The sequence below is a fragment of the Crocodylus siamensis genome, chromosome 4 (genome assembly GCF_052110815.1).
Source record: "Crocodylus siamensis isolate JL-2025a chromosome 4, ASM5211081v1, whole genome shotgun sequence".
Classification (NCBI taxonomy): Eukaryota; Metazoa; Chordata; order Crocodylia; family Crocodylidae; genus Crocodylus; species Crocodylus siamensis.
Window position 1 is genome coordinate 157,806,859 of NC_143398.1, and position 18,262 is coordinate 157,825,120.

General features: G+C 52.4%; 1 protein-coding gene across 3 annotated transcripts in view; it reads left to right on the forward strand.

Moving 5' to 3' along the window:
- Positions 1–70: 70 nt before the first annotated feature.
- The window catches only part of LOC149866930 (uncharacterized), a 29,724-nt gene continuing 11,532 nt past the window's right edge, over positions 71–18,262 (forward strand). The window contains exons 1-16 of one of the 3 annotated variants that reach the window (XM_090044462.1): positions 71–334; positions 2,045–2,136; positions 3,770–3,871; positions 4,183–4,233; positions 4,547–4,597; positions 5,156–5,212; positions 6,018–6,215; positions 6,716–7,135; positions 7,605–7,724; positions 8,057–8,110; positions 9,784–9,810; positions 10,829–10,873; positions 12,796–12,876; positions 12,966–13,007; positions 13,873–13,927; positions 17,158–17,207. In XM_090044462.1, coding sequence (XP_089900588.1) covers positions 163–334; positions 2,045–2,136; positions 3,770–3,871; positions 4,183–4,233; positions 4,547–4,597; positions 5,156–5,212; positions 6,018–6,215; positions 6,716–7,135; positions 7,605–7,724; positions 8,057–8,110; positions 9,784–9,810; positions 10,829–10,873; positions 12,796–12,876; positions 12,966–13,007; positions 13,873–13,927; positions 17,158–17,207 — 1,617 coding nt within the window. In that variant the 5' untranslated portion in view covers positions 71–162. The remainder of the gene's footprint in view (positions 335–2,044; positions 2,137–3,769; positions 3,872–4,182; positions 4,234–4,546; positions 4,598–5,155; positions 5,213–6,017; positions 6,216–6,715; positions 7,136–7,604; positions 7,725–8,056; positions 8,111–9,783; positions 9,811–10,828; positions 10,874–12,795; positions 12,877–12,965; positions 13,008–13,872; positions 13,928–17,157; positions 17,208–18,262) is intronic. The other 2 variants (XM_090044463.1, XM_090044464.1) reach the window with 2 other exon arrangements.

Genomic DNA, 18,262 nt, shown 5'->3' on the forward strand with positions numbered 1-18,262 from the left:
ACTCAGGGCCAGGTGCCGAAGGTTAGCTCTGAGCAGCTGTGTCTGTGGAGGGCGGCACATTTCTGCCCTGCAAGGCAGACGGAGCGGGAGTGCAGGGGACTGTGACTGAGCCAGCTGGGCAGCCACTTGGCACCAAAGGCAGTCTGTCTGTAGCAGAGCGCTATGGTGGTCCCCAAAGGCAGCTGCCCCTTTCTTCTCCACTGTCTTTGCATCCTGCTGTTCATGGGAACAAGAGTGCCCCCCGGCACAGCCCAGTGGTTCTACCTGGGCTCTGATGAAAAGACGACCATCAACCCGTTGACCGCCACCCAGCACCCCACAGAGGAGGGGGAAGGTAGGTGCCTCTGGGGCCTTGCCTGAGCTGTGCTGTGGGGCATGGGGAGAGGAAGGATGCATCTCTGGGGTTGGTGCGACTGAGCAGATAGAGGATGACAGCCTAGGAACCCAGCCACCCCTGCCAACCTGCATGAGGGTGACATGCAGAGGGAGCAGGGCCTGATGACAAAAGCAGGAGTTGGGAGCCAGGCTGCTTGGGTTCTAGTCCTAGCTCTGGAAGGAGAGTGGGGTCCAGTGGTTAGAACAGTGGGAGTAGGAGCCACAATTTCTAGTTTCTTTTCTCAGCTCTGCCACTGATCCTGTGACCCTAGATAGGTCTTTTCTCCTCTCTGTGACTCAGTTTCCCCATGACTGGCTAAGGCTGAGGCTTGCTCACTCAAGCAGGCATTTTGCACAGTGGGTGGTGATTTTGAGGACCCACCTAGAGCTGTTCTGGGACCTGATTTCCAAGGTGCTGAACACCTCATAGCTCCTCTTCACTTCCCAGGCATGCTCTGTGGACAGCAGGCACCGTGGACAGCAGCTGCCAATACCAGGTCCTCTGTATTACCAGACAAATCAGCAGCTGCCCCGGTACCTGTGTGCCAGCGTGAGCCTGGGATGCTGAGGAGGCTGCGCATCCCTGTAGCCAGACTGTGTTCTAGGTTCTCTTGGCAATCCATGAAGCACACACTTAAACAAGCTTGGCTCCAAGGCATGGGAGCAAAGGTGGGCAGGGAGGCAGTGGGAAAACTCAGACTTTGATTCCCTGGTGGATCCCTGGAAGCCTCCATCTGGATGGGAGCAGGGACCCTGTCCTGCTATACAGCTCTATCCTGAAGCCATATAGCCTACACCCAATGCCTTGATCCTTCGGTTCTGCTAGGACTGGTCATCCCCATCTGTCCATCCATCCGTCCATTCCCACCACCTGCCACTGGACAGGCTGGGCACAATCTAGACAACACACACAGGTGCTGAGATCACCACAAGAGCATGGTGAGGGGTGTCCCCAAGTGGGACTCTGTCCCATGGACCTGCCCTGCCCCGGGAACAAAGCAGGGTTTCCAAGGCTTCTCCCTCCTAGGAACACTAAGGCTATCACTGGTCCTAAGGAAACAGGTCTGCCCCTCTGTGTCCCCCATGCATTAGACAGGCAAGGACCCAGGGCTCAGCTGATCTAAACAGGTACAGATCCACTATATTGCTCTGCTGGGAGGGCAAGTGTCTCCCCTCACAGTCAGTACTGAGCCCAGTGCCCTAGGATGTTCCTAAGAGACAGTGGGCTGCGGGGGCACCGGCTTTTGGCTACTGTATCTGGAGCCCTTGTGGCCATTAAGGGCTCCAGATGAGAACCCTCATGTCCTGGTGAAACTCCAGCTGCGAGGACTGCTGTGCATTTTGACTCAATGTGGGATTCTTCCCTTGCCCTGAGCTGCTGTGGGGCACAGCTGCCCAGGAGCTGATGTGGTCCACTCCAAGGGGGGTAGCAGCACAGTCATCACAGAACCCAGGAGTCCTGACCCTTGCCTGCTGCTCTAACCTTTGTGCTCCTGCCTGTCTGAGGTGAAAGATGCAGATTCAGGCTGAGCAGTGCTGCCAGAGACTCAGGCCAAAGGGCTGACTGACAGGACAGACACAGATCTCTGGGGTCTCTACAAAGGTGGGCTACCTGGTGGGGGAAGCCATGCCACAGATCCTCAACCCAATCCTCTCTTTGCTTTTTCAGGCTGGGCTGCTGGTGATGCAGAGCCAACAAAGAAAATCCTGCTAAGCAAACCCCCACTGGTGACCCCAAGGAGAAAGGCACAAGCTACCAAGGTGGGTGAGATGCACGTCTGCCCAAGAACACACAACCAGGTGCTTTGGTCAGGGGCAGCCACTGAGTAAGGAGTGTGTGTGTGCTTGTGTGTGTGCATGTGCATACACACTTGTGTGTTTATGAATGTGGGTGGGTGTCCACGGGTCTGGGTGACTGTGTGTTCCTTAAAAGAAAAATGTGTGTCAGACATGCTTGGGAGAATGGGGGAGGGTGCATGTGTAATAGTCATTGCAAGTGCATGCGCTGAGCTGTGGCAACAGCAGGTCATAGGTCTGAACGCATGGAAGGCGAGTATGTTTGTGCAGTGTCTGTGCCTGTCAGGTGTGTTGGGAAGAATATGTGAGAGGGCAAGGGAGAAGGTTCATTACTATGTGTATGTGGTGGGGGGACCATGTGCAATGTGCAGGGGGGAAATGAAGCAGGATGTAGGGATGGGAACAGGACTGAGTCAATTAAGTAGGGCATAGGTGCGTGTCTATGGAGGATACACGCATGGGCACTTGGGTTTGTGTGCAGGTGCCTGTATGTGCATGTGGCTATCTAGGTATATGTATAACGTGGGGGGTGTATAAGCATAGAGGTTTATGGATGGGGCTCGGGATACATGGTTTGGTGCATTTATTGGTATGTGATTGTACATGAATAGATGTGGGGTGGCACAGGGGTGTATGACTGGGCATAGGAGGCATGGGAGGTTGGCCTGGGACATGAAGCTTAGCTTGGCTGCTGTGCATGTATCCCAGGCAGCTCAGACCAAACCAGACCCAACACCTGGCAAGGCTAAGCTAGGCTAGGACTGTGTCCCATCCCTCCTGCAGGTGGGCCAGTGTAATGCTGAAGGGCAGGACAGGGAGGCAGGGGCTGTGGGACTAAGTCCCAGCGCTGTTTGCTCAAGTCCCTCTCCAACTGCATTCTGCCAAGCCAATTCGTCTACCAGGCCAATGCTGCTTTTGTTGACTTCAGGCCTCCGAAGCATCTTCCCTTCAAGCTGTTTCCTATGCCCTTGTCCTTCGTCCTTATCTCTTCCCCCTGGCCCAGTGGTGCCAGACACAATAGGCTGCATGGAGAGAGCTCCAAGTCCCTGGCACTCTCCTTCTTATCTGACCCCACTCTTCCCTCTTCCCCCCCGCACTGCCCCAATCCTGTTACAGTCCAACACTCATCAGTTCAGCCCTTTTCCTGATTAAATGCATTTTTGCTGCTGCTTTTCTGGCTTTTGGACTAGATCTTCTGGGAACTCCCTTCCCCTCCAGCCCCTCCCTGCTGCAGAGTCTGTCCCAAGGACCTCATGGCAGGAAGGCGCCAAGTCCAACCAGAAGGGCCTTGGTATATGTGACAATACAGACCCCATGGGGAGCTGGGATCAGAGGCTCTACAGATTCTAGTCACTTTGCTCCCTCTGCATGGAGAACCCAGAGTGGTGTGGCTCGCCCCATCTAGGACCATGGCCTGCACTGTCCCAAGTAGAACAGGCACCTTGGACCCCCAGCAGGACTGAACCTGCAACCACACTCACCAGGGCAGCAGTGTCCCCTGTGGGTGAGTGAGCGGAGGGTGGGTGGGTGAATGAAGCCTGAAGTCCTCTTTGCTGCATGCCCTACATTCTCCATCCACCACCCCTGTCTATTATAGAAGCCTCCAGCATCAGCCAGGGGGAAACCATCTTCACATACCACCGCTTCACTGGGGACCTTCGAAGGGAGTGCTGAGGAGGAGGAGTTTCTGCAGATCAAGGTAGCGGTGGAGGTACCTGGTGCCACAGGGCAGCCAGAAGCAGAGGGGGGCTGGTTATCCATCATCATCTCTACCTATACACAGTTCCACAAGCTGCAGGAGGAGCATTCAGGCTCTATCCACCCTGCACGTCTCTTACTGCCCCAGCTCTGCCACTGCTATGAGCATCTGAATTAGACAAGCTCCCCACAACATCCCAGGGCTCCTTGGTGCTCTGTGCCAGGCCCTGGCTCTCACCCATCTGTCAGAACAGGCTGCAGTCCCTGCCACGCTCCTGGCAGCCAATAATTCCCCTCTCTTCATCTTCCTAGACAACCACAGAAATGACAGCAGCTTGGAGGCCTTCCGGTGCCACTGCTGAAGTGAGTAAACTGAGGAGCATGCCCCAAGACAAAAGGAACACATGGCTCCAAAAGGGGAGAGACAAAGACTAGAGACTTTGTGTGTAGGCTGGAGACTTTGTGTGTCAACAGTCACCAGGCATCAGTCCTCCACCCCCAGACCTGACCATAACAGGTGGATTTGAGCTGGTGGACTCACATTCCAAGGGGGCAGGTTTTGTCCTGGTTATGGCATCTTTTCCAGCAGTGCTTCCTGCTGCCTGGGCCCTGGTGGGGGCAGAAGGAAGGCTGTGTAGATGGCTTGGTGCTCAGTCTCTCTCTGTCTTTCTCACAGGTAATAAGAGGGCCAAAGCCCACCCCTCTGAAGGCTGCTACAACTCGCCAGGTGCATATGGAGACAGGGGTGTCCTTGCCTGTCTTGGGGCTGAGCAGGAGGTGGCAGCTGTTGTCTCTGCCTGTCTTCTTGCTGGGGGAAGAGGTGTCTCTGCCTGTCAGGGTGCTGACTTAGATGCAGACTGCCATGGCCCAAGCAGGGGGGGCTGCATAACAGAGGGCAGCAAGGAGCTGACATGGGTGCACATAGCATTCGAGGGCAACCCTCTCCTTATCTGTTCTCAGTCAGCTCCAGAGCTACTGACCTCTGCACTTTCTCAGAGCCCAGCCAGGGCAGACCCCGCTGGCAGGAGGGCAACCACCTCCTAACACTGGGGCTGCTGCAGGGAGGAAGCCACTGGAGTAAAGGGAGGCAGAGGCTGCAGCAGCAGACTGCAGGGCCTGGTGGTTTTCCATCCCAGCCCCAGCCCTCTCTCTGCTCTCCTGCTTCCTGACACCCGACCCTTCCAAACTCTCCGCCAGGTCTCTCAGGTGGGGGGCTGAGCTGGCACTGCATGCTGCTTATTACCCATCAGTGGCTGCATCACTGACACTTGGTTCTGTCCCCTAGAAAGGAAACCACTCACAATGTGTGTGCCCGGCTGTCCCAGGCCCTCCTGGCCCAAAGGTAGGTCCCCTTTAGCAGGTAACAGTGATGATTTCAATGGCTTTTATCCACCTAGGGCAGCTCCAGGCACAGCAGGGTTAGGGAGGCCCTGGCATGAGTGGGACTGTGTGACCCCCCTAGAGCTGTGCTTTAGAAAGCCTTGGCAGGTTTCTGAGACTCACAAACTGTTTTCCTCCCTGGACAGAAGGTTTTTTAAGGGAGGTTTAAAGTAAAATCCAATCATTCCCATCACTCTCAGGGAGTCCGACAAGATCTCTCGTGCAGCCAATGGGATTCCTTCCCCATGAACTCCAGAGGGATCAAACGCACCTCTGGGAGCAGAAAGCATGAGTAGATACTGTGTGAGCAGATACCCTATGCAAGGCAGTCATAGGCTCCCAATCCTTTGATATGGCCTGGGCATTAGAGAGCAACAGAGATGTGCTGTGTCTGTGCATTGCACAGGCATATTGTCCTTGGGCCTAGGCCCATCTTGGAAACTGTTGTCTGAGCCCAGTGTGCACCTACTCCAGTTCTGTCCTGGACCTAGAACCCAAGTGGGTTCAGCTATCAATAAAGCAGTTTCCTCCTTCCCCGAAATCATAACCCCCCAGCGGTTCTGGGATACTGAGGCTTGATAACAAATCAACATTTGCTGATACTTCCCTGGTCCAAAATGGTGGCCCCACGGCCAAGGCCTTGAAAAGCTGGCATGGGGCAGGGGTGCCATGCAGCTGGCACTTCAGCGATGGGCTGGCACAGAGCAAAGGTGACAGTAAGCACACCCCAGGGCCCTATGAGCCATGTTGTTTCTTTATCCCAACAGGGAGACAAAGGCGACCGGGGATCTCCAGGAGCAAGAGGTTTGCCTGGATTTTCTGGAGAGAGAGGCCAAGTGGGGAACCCAGGTCAACAGGGTTCCCAAGGACCCCCAGGTTCCCCCGGACCTCCAGGCCCTCCTGGGCCCCCAGGTGTGCCTGGATTGGCAGATGTCACACAAGGACTGGTCATATCTGAGAATGAGGTGAGGGCTGGTGGGCAGCAAGGGAGCCCCGCAGAGAGCATCCCAGGGCCTCCAGCTTATGTTTTCTGCCTGCAGAGCTGGGCTTGGCCACTTCCTTCTTGAGGGAGAAATTAAAGGAACCAGGGGCCAGAGACAGGAAGAGACCAGAGTTCCCCTGGGAGGGCAAGAGCCTGGCAAGCGCTGGCTGCAGGCCCCTAGTGGGCTTGTAGTTCAGGGCCATTCCTGCAGATTAGAGAGCAGGGGGCAGCACAGTTGCAGTGGTGACTGTCATGGGGGGCAAAATGGATTCAATGCATGCATGCAGTGGGGGCAGGGTGGGGACAGTGAAAGCAGCAGTGATGGCAGGGTGGGGGCAATGAGGACAGAGTATGCAGTGGGGACAGTGTGCACCAAGTGTGCACTGAGAGGGAAGGGTGGGGATGCTGGGACCTGGGGGGTGGAAACGTTCGGTGCTGTCAGTTCAGTAATGTCTCTGCTCTACCTCCTCTCTCTCCTCTCAGCTGAATAAGCAGCTGGGTTTGCCTGGCCTGGCAGGGCCGCCAGGACCTCCAGGTGCTCCTGGCTTCCCAGGACCCCCGGGACCCCAAGGCTACCCAGGGCACGAAGGTGAACCAGGCCCTGAGGGACTCCCAGGGAAAAAAGGCCAACCAGGGCCCCCAGGGCCAGCAGGAGCCCCAGGCCTGCCGGGACCACCGGGACCCATCGGACCACCAGGCTTCCAAGGCAATCCTGGGCTTGAGGGGCCTGCGGGGCCTCCAGGCTCCATCGGGGCTGATGGACCTCCAGGTCCTCCAGGATTCCCAGGGTCACAAGGACTTCCAGGGATCCCAGGGATTGAAGGGCCCCCTGGCCCACCAGGACCTCTGTCTCCCCCAGGGAACCCAGGGTCACCAGGAGAGCCAGGATTCCCTGGGCCAAAGGTAAGATCCCATTGCAACTGAGCCAGGGCACATCCTGGTCCCAGACCCCTGCAAGCCAGGAGCCAGCACAGGGGAGGCTTGGCCCCAGGAAGCTTAAGACCACCACGGGGAGGGAAGAGGGCAGCCCATGGGCCACTGAACAAAAGATAGTACTCATCACACCATGAGAGCAGGTGCTTTCTCTCAAGGGCAGCATCATCTAACGGGTAGAGCCCAGTGGAGCAAGGGGTGAACAGCAGTCTGAAAGCCCAGGCTCTGTTCTTACTGGTGCCCTTGCATGGCCAAAAGTTATCCCCCCAGCTCCATACCTCTGTTTCCCCAGAGGCACAGCAGGCATACTGATGCAGCCCACATGCCCCCAGGGTCTGCTCCCCAGGGTTTGCTGACTGCTGGGTTGCATTAAAAGGGCAGGTGAGATGGGTTGTTTGTGACCTGTGCTCTGTGTCATCTATGTGTTGTGTCTCGCCAGGGTGAGAAAGGAGATTTCGGACCGCCAGGCAGACCAAGCAGCCCCTGTCTGAAGGGAGAGAAAGGCTCCCAGGGTCTACCTGGTCCCATGGGGCTACCTGGACCCCCAGGGGACTACAGGGTGAGTAGGAATGAACTCAGCTGATTCTCACTAATTTTGGGCAGTGCACTGAGCCCCCAGGGACATAACTGGGAGCTCCCTCATCATATTGGGTCTTGGGGTGAGGTGAGGACTGATGTGCTCGACCCTACCGTATGGGAGTCACTTGATCCTGTGCATATCGCTGCCAACTGCTTCCATAAAGGTGCAGACATGGGAGTGTTTCACACACACAAAGCAAAATGAATGGTGACACCAGCTAGGGGCAGTCATACCTCCAGTGCCATAACAGAGGCATCAGCAGTAGCGATGGGATTGGGAATAGCCCAGTTAAAATTCTCTTCCCTTTGCAGTGTGACCCACACCATCCAGGGCACTCCAGATTCACTGGTCCACCAGGTCCCAAGGTGAGTATGTCAGTCCTGGCATACAAAGGAGAGCACCCCGCCACTGCTCCCCTGCCCTGCCTGCAGCACAATTACCCCATAGCACCAGGCTGGGACATTAGAGTCAGCACTGTCCACAAGAGGAGAGCACCCCTACCAAGCCCCCAACCTGCTCCATGCAATGCACATGCCCTCCCTGCTGCACTGAGGCAATGGGGTCAGTGCTGCCTGTGAAGGGAGAGCAACCCCTGCAAGATCACTGCTAAGTCTCTCCACAGCCTGTGTTTTTGTGCATACAGGCATTGAGTGTGCTTGAGGGGCCCCAAAAGCCTAGGAGACAAGACCCTGGAAGGCAGGAGGAAAAATCTAAACACCCATCTGCAGGGTGTGAAAAACAGCCCTGCCACCTTCCAGTGCACCCTACCCCACCACTCCAGAGGACTCCCCTCTGTTCCACTTTCCCTGCCATCCCCTGAGCATTGCCCAAATGTAACTCATGTGTTTCTGTTTCTTTAAGTCAGGTCAGACACCCCAAATCTCTGGTGCAAAACCCACCAGATCATGGGCAGCACTTGATGGTTCCCTGCCCTGCCCCAGGTGTATTTCTGCTCTGTGTAGTATAGCTGCAATAAACCCTTGGGCTCTACCGACTTCACTACCGGGAAGTGTCTTCCACTTTTAGCCCTTTATTGTCGCTGTCTTATGCCACAGGTAATGGGGTGCTTGCGGAGAATTACAACAGAATGTATTTCTACTCTTCTGTGCCTTGGAAACTGGGAGTGAGGATGAAAGCTGTACAAAAAAAAACAGTTTTTTTCTGTTTGCTGACCAGCCCCAAAAAATAAAAAAAGGGATAGTGAGGGGTGCGGAATCAGTTTGGATTTACTCAAAATGAAAAAAAAAAATCATTTTTTTCTGGAGAAACAAAATAAATGTTTAAGGCCCTATACAAAGCTTCATTTAATTTCAAATGAATCGGTTTGTTTGTAATTCAATTTGGGTTAACTTACTGAAATGGCACATTCTTAAACAATCAAGACCCTGCCTTTAAAAATGCTGAACTGGAATATTTCAACTTTTGCAAAATAGATAAATTAATAAAAATCCAGGTTTCTCTTGATCAAAACAATTTGATGAATTTGACACACATTTGTGAATAGTTTGGTCAAACCACAGAGCCAATTTTTCTATGGAAAAAAACTGTAAGTGAAAAATTACTCCTAATTTGAATCAGGACTGATAGTCCTTTTTTATTTTTTAACTCCAACATCAGTCCTGCAGTGGAACCCAAGGCAAGTTGCTTTTGGTTCTCTACACTGGGACACTTACGAAAGCTATCTCATTGACTACAGGTGTGAATTCAAAGGGGATTAACTAAAATTAAATTAAACTTCCATGTGGATACTTATTCAGAATTAAAGTGGTCCTAACTCATTTTAGTTTAATTCACTTCCAAAGTGAATAGAGTTATTGAATTAAGGCTCTTCTAGTGCTTTAATGTAGATTAACTACTTGCCTTTACATTCATGCTTTTAGTTCATTCATATTACCTTTCCTGAGTGTCCATGTTTCCCAACTCTGTCTCTCTGTGCTTTAGCTTTCCTAGCAGTCTAACAGGGCAGATAGCCCTTCCTGGAGAGATGAGGTGAGTGAAGTCCCCTGAGATATGCTGAGATGGTCTCCTTTTCTTGCAGGGTGAAAAGGGAGACCCAGGAGAGCAGGTTTGTAGCTGTGGAAATGCAATGGTACCCCCAGCCTGCTCGGGAACTCTGGGGGTTACCAGCTGTTTATTCCTTTCTTTTTATACCTTAAACATCCCCGGTAGTGCTGGGGCAATGGGTGCCTGGCAAGATACAGGCAACCACTGGAAAGGTTACCCATGGTGCCTCCATCTTGAGAGGCATCATCATCCATTACTTGAGATCACCCACCTCTGCCAGGGCCCCTGTGTCTTGGCCTACAGTTGCCATTCCAAAGTTGGGCCTGTCCTAATAACCTACTGCCACTGTGGTATTGTACTGTCAGGAACAAAGTCAGTGTGACAGATTGAGACCTGCCAAATTCATTTCACCTGTTATCTCAGCAAGAGTTCCAGAGCCAAAGTGTTGGTGCACTGAGTCCCTGAGCCCCAGCTGCACCTGCATGTGTGCACACGTACAGACTAGTGCACTGAGTGAGCCCCCGAGTCTCCCAATGGAGTGCATTTACCCCCAAGAGCAGAAGGACCTATACAAAGAGTGGGGCATGATGCTAGTACTAATGCCCCTCTCTGACGGCTCACCCAGGGATGCCATATCTGTTCTAGAGAGGAAGGCTTCATGCCAAGCTACGCTCCCATGTCTGGTTCCAGTTCCTGGGTGCCCCTGATGTACAGTGAGGTTTCCCCTACATAGCTTGCATGTTCCTTGGATTGTTGCCAAGGTGATGAGATGAAGGGCATAGGAGCGCTGTCAGGACGGGGAGCAACCTCTTTCTTCCACCACACCTGGCTGGATCCCTCCAAGCTGGACACTGCCCTGCACCTCTGCATAGGATAATACCTGCCCTAGCAACTTTGTTTACTGCCCAAAGCAAAGTGGGACCTCTCAGACCAGACAGGGGAGACAGCTCTGGAGGAAATAAGAGAATGGAAGGAGGGATGGGCACATGTTCCCTCTAGTTAAGTGGCTCCTTCCCTCCCTGACCTGCAGCCAATCTATCTGTAATAGCTTTCTCCAATGTTCTCTCTCCCCTCTGCAGAATGGCAAAGTAGAAGCAGAAATTTATGGAGCTGTCGTCTCTCATGTGAGTTGTGGCCTAGTTATTGTCCTCACTGCCCCTGTAGCTTTCTCTTGATTTCCCCAGCAGAGCCCAGGAGGGGCTCTCCTGGCGCAAGTTGTGTCCAGACTTTCCTTCCTTGATCACTGAGAGACTCAGAGATTGATTTATGCTGTTTGAAGCAGAAGAGTGACCCTGCCAGATGGTTATCAGAGATTAGAAAACCAAGAGGAGGGTATAATGGGGTAAGAGAAACCTGAACAAGCAGAGGGAGAGGGTGAAGTGAACAGGGCATGGGAAGCCTTACCAAGTGCAAGAAGGCAGCACGAGGTCATTGAGGGACCCCTGACACGGCTTTATGAGCACTCATGATGATCTGGTGTGGTGCCAGAGGACTGGAAGAGGGCCAATGTGGTTCCCATCTTCAAAAAAGGGAGGAAGGAGGACCCGGGGAACTATAGGCCAATCAGTCTTACCTCGATCCTGGGTAAGCTTTTTGAGATAATTATACTGGCGCATGTCCACAAGGGGCCAGCAGGGCAGGTTATGCTTACGGGCAACCAACACGGGTTCATCAGAGGCAGGTCCTGTCAAACCAACCTGGTGGCCTTCTACGACCAGGTCACCAAATCCTTAGATGCAGGGGTGGCAGTGGACGTAGTCTTTCTGGACTTTAGGAAAGCCTTCGACACTGTCTCTCACCCCATTCTCATTACAAAACTGGGGGACTGTGGTGTCGACACCTACACAGTCAATTGGGTCGCCAACTGGCTGGAGGGCCGCACCCAGAGAGTGGCGGTGGATGAGTCATTTTCGACTTGGAGGGACGTGTGCAGTGGGGTTCCGCAGGGCTCGGTCCTCAGGCCTGCACTGTTCAACATCTTCATCAGTGACTTGGACGAGGGGGTAAAAAGCCCCCTGTTCAAATTTGCTGATGACACTAAGATGTTGGGGGGATGTGGGCACGCTAGAAGGAAGGAATAGGACCTAGACAGGTTACAGGGGTGGGCGGACAAGAATAGGATGGGATTCAACACTGACAAGTGCAAAGTGATCCACTTAGGGAGGAAGAACCAGCCGCAGACCTACAGGCTGGGGAACTCCCTTCTTGTCAGTACAGAGGCAGGAAAGGATCTTGGAGTCGTCACTGATGCCAAGATGAACATGGGCCGGCAGCGTGGGGATGCAGTCAGGAAGGCCAACCACACCTTGTCATGCATCCATAGATGCATCTCAATCGGGTCCAAGGAGGTGATCCTCCCCCTCTATGCGGCACTGGTCAGGCCGCAGCTGGAGTACTGCATCTAGTTCTGGGCGCCGCACTTCAGGAGGGATGTGGACAACATGGAGAGGGTCCAGAGGAGGCCACTCGCATGATCAGGGGGCAGCAGGGCAGGCCCTACGAGGAGAGACTACAGGACCTGAACCTGTTCAGCCTCCACAAGAGAAGGCTGAGGGGGGATCTTATGGCCTGTTACAAACTAGTCAGAGGGGACCAGCAGGCATTGGGGGAGTCCCTGTTTCCCCAAGCACTACCAGGAGTGACTAGAAGTAATGGTCACAAGCTGGCAGAGGGTAAATTTAGATTAGACACAGGAGGCGTTACTTCACTATCAGGGCGGCTAGGGTCTGGAACCAACTTCCAAGTGAAGTGATACTGGCTCCTACCCTGGGGGTCTTTAAGACAAAGCTAGACAATCACCCTGCTGGGGTCATTTGACTCTAGCACTCTTTCCTGCCATGGCAAGGGGTCGGACTTGATCTGCTCAGGTCCCTTCCGACCCTACTAACTGTGAAACTATGAGTCAAGAGGGGAGCAGGTAGAGAGCAAGTGTTAGGGGTAGGACATGAGGCCTAACTTAGCCAGGGCCTTGTTGCCAGCACTGTGCTTTTTTCGGGACAGACCTCACAGACCCACCACCAATGCTCTGCACTGATCTGTGTTTCAGGGTCCCCCAGGCCCATCTGGACACCCAGGCCCTCCTGGACCACCAGGCCCCCCTGGGCCACCAGGCGTCTTGTATTTCAATGTAAGGATCCCAGACTATGGGCTTGCATGTTTATGCAATGATGCTCATTCAACAACTTCAGGTGCAAACTGGCCTGTCTTTGATTTCAGAGAGTTTATCCAGTCCGTACAAGGTCATTCTGCAAACAGCCGGTAAGACCTAGGCCTCCTGGGCACCTTGCCAGCCTTCCTTGCCCTCCCTGGGGAGCCAGTAAGGGCACACGCTCCCAGGGGATGAGAGCTCAGTGCGCCACTTACTGCAGGAAAAGGATCAAGGGGATATTAAAGAACTCCACAGGCTTCTGCCAGGTCCAGCACAGGGCAGTCTCTTAGCCCCTGGCTGGGATCCCTGGAGCAAGAGGGCAATGCTAGACTGGTTCCAGCAGTCTTTCAGGGGTAAGGTCCTTCCCTAGTTCCAGCCCGGCCTGCATTGTCTAGTGGGAGTCACCAAGAGAAGATAAAGTGGCTCAGTCCTTTTGTCACCCCATGAACCTGATTTGCTGCCAGAGTTGGCCACATAGGACCACGGGACACACATGGCTTCTCCTTTGCACTGGTGTAAATGGCTGTCCACAGGGCAAAGGTATCAGGCTCTTTGTGAGTAACTCCTAAGATGGGGCCCCTTGTGTATCAAGAGCAATGCAATAGGCTGAGGTATGGGAGAGCTTGCTCTAATCAGAGCCATCTGGACAGATGTTTATCCCACAGACTATATGGATCCCCTTACTGCTTTGTAAATCTTCCTTCAGCCAGCCCTGTGTCCAATCACAGCAGCCTGCCAATCAGTGTGAGTCCTGCCCCTCGCTGGAAGGGCCATGCCAGAATAGCCCATACCCAGCCTTAGGCCTGGAATTTTGTAACTTTATAGCAAATAAGTGGAACAAGCTTCAGCTCCTGGTTTCCTCCTCATGATCCCAGCTAGACTGGATTTAGTTTTTATCTGAGATGTCTTCCCCCATCCCCTTCTGCCAGGGTTGTGATGCAATTAACACATCCAGCACTCATTTGTCTTTCTCAGGTGGCTTGTGACACAACCCGAGTTTCAAGTAGAGACGTTTCTCTTGGCATTTCAGGTGGGCAATGACCTGGTTTACCTCTTGTGAAGCACGCTACGGAGTTTGGGGAGGTATCTGGAGCCAGAGTGAACACAGACAAGAGCGTAGTCCTGGCGGTTGGGAACTGGGGGGATTTGGGGAAATTTGGATTGAGGGTGGAAAGGGAGGAACTGAAAATCCTGGGCGTGTGGATGGATACCCATGGAAAAGGGAAGCGGGCTTGGGAAGTGTTAGAGACGAGAGTCAAGCAGACGGTGGGGTTGTGGAGCACCCGGCATTTATCCGCAAGGGGAAAGGTGCAAGTGATCAAAGAGTGCCTGTTGCCAAAGATCCTGTACACGGCGATGGCTTACCCCCCGTCCTGGCTACAGGCCCGGCGGGTCCAGCGGGCATTGTGCCTCTTCTTTTGGGGGGGGAAGACAGAGAAGGTGGCCAGGACAGAGTTATATAAGGAAGAGGGCTTGGGGGGATGGGCTCTCCCGAATATAGAGGTTTTTGTTTATGTGCACTTTCTGAAGATGGTCGTGAGGGAAGCGAGGGGCGCAGCGGGACCGGTTTCCAACCTTTGTGTTTTCTGGGGGGGAAGGCTCCTACAGAGGCTGGGACTGTTTGGGAGCGGGTGGCGGGGGGCGTGGGCTTGGCGGATGTCACTCCCTTACGCACGCCTTGGATCCTTTGTGGCCAGGGAAGGCTTGGCAGGGTTAGGGATGGAAGGCCTGGCGGATGCCAGGAAAGTCCTCAAGTTCCTCAGGGGGAAGCAGAGAATGGCTGATGTCGGGGAGTTGAGCACGGACAAGGTCAGCAGGGTGTGGAGAGGGTTGGTGGGGAAGGAATGGAAAGGGGAGCACGAGGAGCTGGCCTGGAGGGCCGTGAGAAACGCACTGCCAGTGCGACAAGTACTATATCGATGGGGACTCACACGGTCCCCCAAGTGCCCAAGAGAACTTTGTGACGAACCTGAGTCCGTGGCGCACGTTTTGTGGGGTTGTTTTTATGCACAGAAGGTGTGGGGGAGGGCAGGGGTTTTTTTGAAGGAGACAGGGAAGGCAACAGGGATCACGAGTGAAAACGTGCTCTATGGTTTGACAGAGGGGACGGATGGGTCATGGGGTGTGAGGGTGCTTGTCACATGTATTAAAGTAGCAATTTGGAAAGTGCGTTCCCTCCTAGCACTAAAGGGCTCGTGCTTTTCAACGGTAGAGTGTCTGCAATTAGCGATGCACGAGTTGTATTTCTATAGAGGAAGAGGAAAGCAGAGAACACAAGGAGGGGATACAACGCCCTGGGAAGGGCTGGACTTCAGAGGGTTGTTTCAGCCCCGCGTAGGCATAGAATAGTTTAAGGGACAGCATATTTGCCAGCAAGGGGGGGGGGGGGGGGGGGGCCTTCAGCAGGTCGATTGCGACATTGAATATGGGAATATTATGTAATAAGGTGGGATTCTGGTTCCACAATGTGTTTAATAGTGCCTGTTTTTGTTTTTCCCCCTCTGATAAAATGGATAAGGGGCTCCAAGAGTGGGTCAGGGAACTTGCAATTCTATAAGAAACAAGTTAAATGATTTCTAAATGGGTTTTCAGGAATTCACAAGTGATTTTATTCCTTCTGTGAATGTTAGGAAATTTTGTAAAAGTGAGTTTGTATTAACTTTGTGAAACCTCAGGTGCGTTTTGTTTACTTGTAGTTTTTCTTAATGTGTTTCATAGTGACAGCTTTTTCTAATAAAATGTTTTTAATATTAAAAAAAAAAAAAAAAAAGGTTTACCTCTTGTGGGCCCAGATCAAGCATAGTCCTAGGTTTACCTGGCAAGGGAAACATTGTGACCACTAAGACGGTCTTCCTAGTCGCAGCTGAGGAAGACCGCTCTCCTGGCACAGGGATAGTACCTGCCAAGGTAATGTATAGTAAAACTCCCACTTAGCTGCTGGAGTGGGAAGGTCCTGGCTTTATGCCCACTTTATGGAAAGGAGAGACTCTCCCTAGCTTGTTCCTGCAGTCTTATAGCTGAGGGCAAGCAAAACTCGGGGGCATCCAAACCCCAAGCCTCTGGACTTGGGCCTGCAAATAGGATGCCCGCCAAAGGTTTTTAGAAACATCTGAAGCCCCAGATGGGGGTGGAGGATGTTTGCTGGTAGTAGGGCCACTTATGGTTCTGGACTGACTCTTGGATTTGGAATTTGTTTCTGCTAATTTGGCTGGGAATACGGAAAAATTAATTTAAAAAAAAAGGACTCAAAGCAGGAGCACTCCCAGTCTTTACCCATCATCTCCAGGTCTCTGCACCTTAGTAGCCTTGACTCTACTCACACCCTGACAACAAAGGGACCTGGATAGCATGTGTCATGCTTCTATGATCATGCTGCAGACTGGCTATGTCCAGTTGGAGCTCTGTGCTTCTGTAAGTCAACTCTGAGCAGAACTAAAGCTTGGCCTTGGTTCTCTGGGATGAAGTTGTCACTGTTCCCCAAAGAGATTGAAGGGATTAATAGCCAGTCCTTATTGTTGTCTCTCTGAGCTAAAGTGACTAAGAGTGTTGTGAGGAAAGCAGCTCTCATCTCTTGGCTGTGCCTTCTGTCATTGCTCATTAACAGTAGAAAGCAGTACTACTTCTGCTTCTCTAAAAAAGGATCTGGCAAGGTTTCAACTTCCCTTGCAGAGAGCACTGAGTAAGCATCTCCTGGCTGATTGATTCCCTGTCTGGAAGTACTGCATCATAGCTCTCCCAGTGCCTTGCTCAGTGCTCCCATGATCTTTCTCTGTATGGCCTTTTGGCTTCCTTTGAATTTAGGAAAACAAACAACCAGCAGCCTGGTCTTGCCCTGTGGCTGCCAAAGGGATGTTGTAGTACTTGCTCAAGGCAAACAGGCCTTGCTCAAGTGAAGTCCATGGCTGGCTGTGAGTCTTGCTAGTCAGTCCAGTGTGTTAATACAGGGATCCAGCACAGCTTCCCCATCCAGTGGAGATGAGGGATTTATTTTGTTCTTTCGCCCAGTGCTAACCCAGTTGCTCACTAGCTGAGCTCCTCACCATGCAGGTGGCACATGTGCAAGCTAGGGCTCTCAGACAGGAATGGTCCCTCTCTAGGGAAGCTCTGGCAGATCCTGCATAGACGAACCCCAGTAAAGCTCTACCCTGGGTAACACAGCTCTGCTTTTGGCTCTAGACTGAATTGTTTGGTTACTGCTGCCTGCTCTGTTGGATCCAGCTGGTATGCTGCAGCTCTGACACTTCTCTGTCTGCTCTCCAGATGCTGTATTGCCTCAAAAAGACCTGCAGGACTCCAGCACCAGTCTCAGGGTGTGTATTGTACGTTGACATCTAGGAATACTTTTACAATACCAAAATGTTTATTTCTAGCAACTTTTGCCTTCTTTCAGGGTAATTAACCTTACATGCTCTGAGGCAGCCAAAGTGTGGAGTTATGGAGTTAGCTACAACTAAAATGAACCACAAGAGAAAGGCTGTTGGATACCAATGATTCTCAACCAAGGATGCCACATCACTCCAGAGTGCCATGAGATATTTTTAATGTACCTTACAATATTAGCGCTGTTAGATGTGCAAACATCTATATCGAATTCACAAGATAAGCTCAGATATTTCAAATAGAAATCCATAGTGTCATGAACATTCTGACCTCTTGTGGGTTTCCTGAGGTCTTTGCAACAGAACTGCTCTATTATTTTTCCATAGTCAAAAAACAAGTGAAAGCTAAGAACTGGCATATTCCAAGATGTACTTTGAGTCTAAGAAGTGTGCTTTGTGTCTAAAAAGTTTGAGAATCTTTTCTATACTAATCAATGGCACTGTCACAGGTATGCCAGCTGCAGGGAATTGCTTCTCTGTGCAACAGCTAAAGTCTTTCCTGTCTTGTGGCAGTGCTGCTGGCACATCCCCGTCTAGAGTACCTGATAGTTTCACCAGGGCATAATGGGACAAGTGCCCAGCACTACTGGAGGAAGCTGAAGCTCTTGGGTAATGTGTACTGCACTGTGGGGTAGAATTAGGGCTGGCTGAACTGATAGAAGTAAAACGTTTGTATTTTCCTGTCCACACTGGGGAGGAGACAATACTGGTCCTAACCAAAGGACCCCATCCATTGGTGATGTACTGGGGAGGCATCAAAGGGAATGCCCCCCCCCCCGATTTCTGTGCCAATAGCGCAGCATGGGCACAGGGCTGCAGAAGTGGGGATGGTGATGGCGGTGCAATTTCTTTGCCTGTGGTGGGAAGCCCAGCTGGACCCAACACCCAGCAGCAGCAAGCAAGAGTTGTGCCTTCCTCCCCCAACACTGGCAGCACTTACGTGTTGCCTATGACTCCATCCCATGAGCAGTAATTGTGAAATGCTT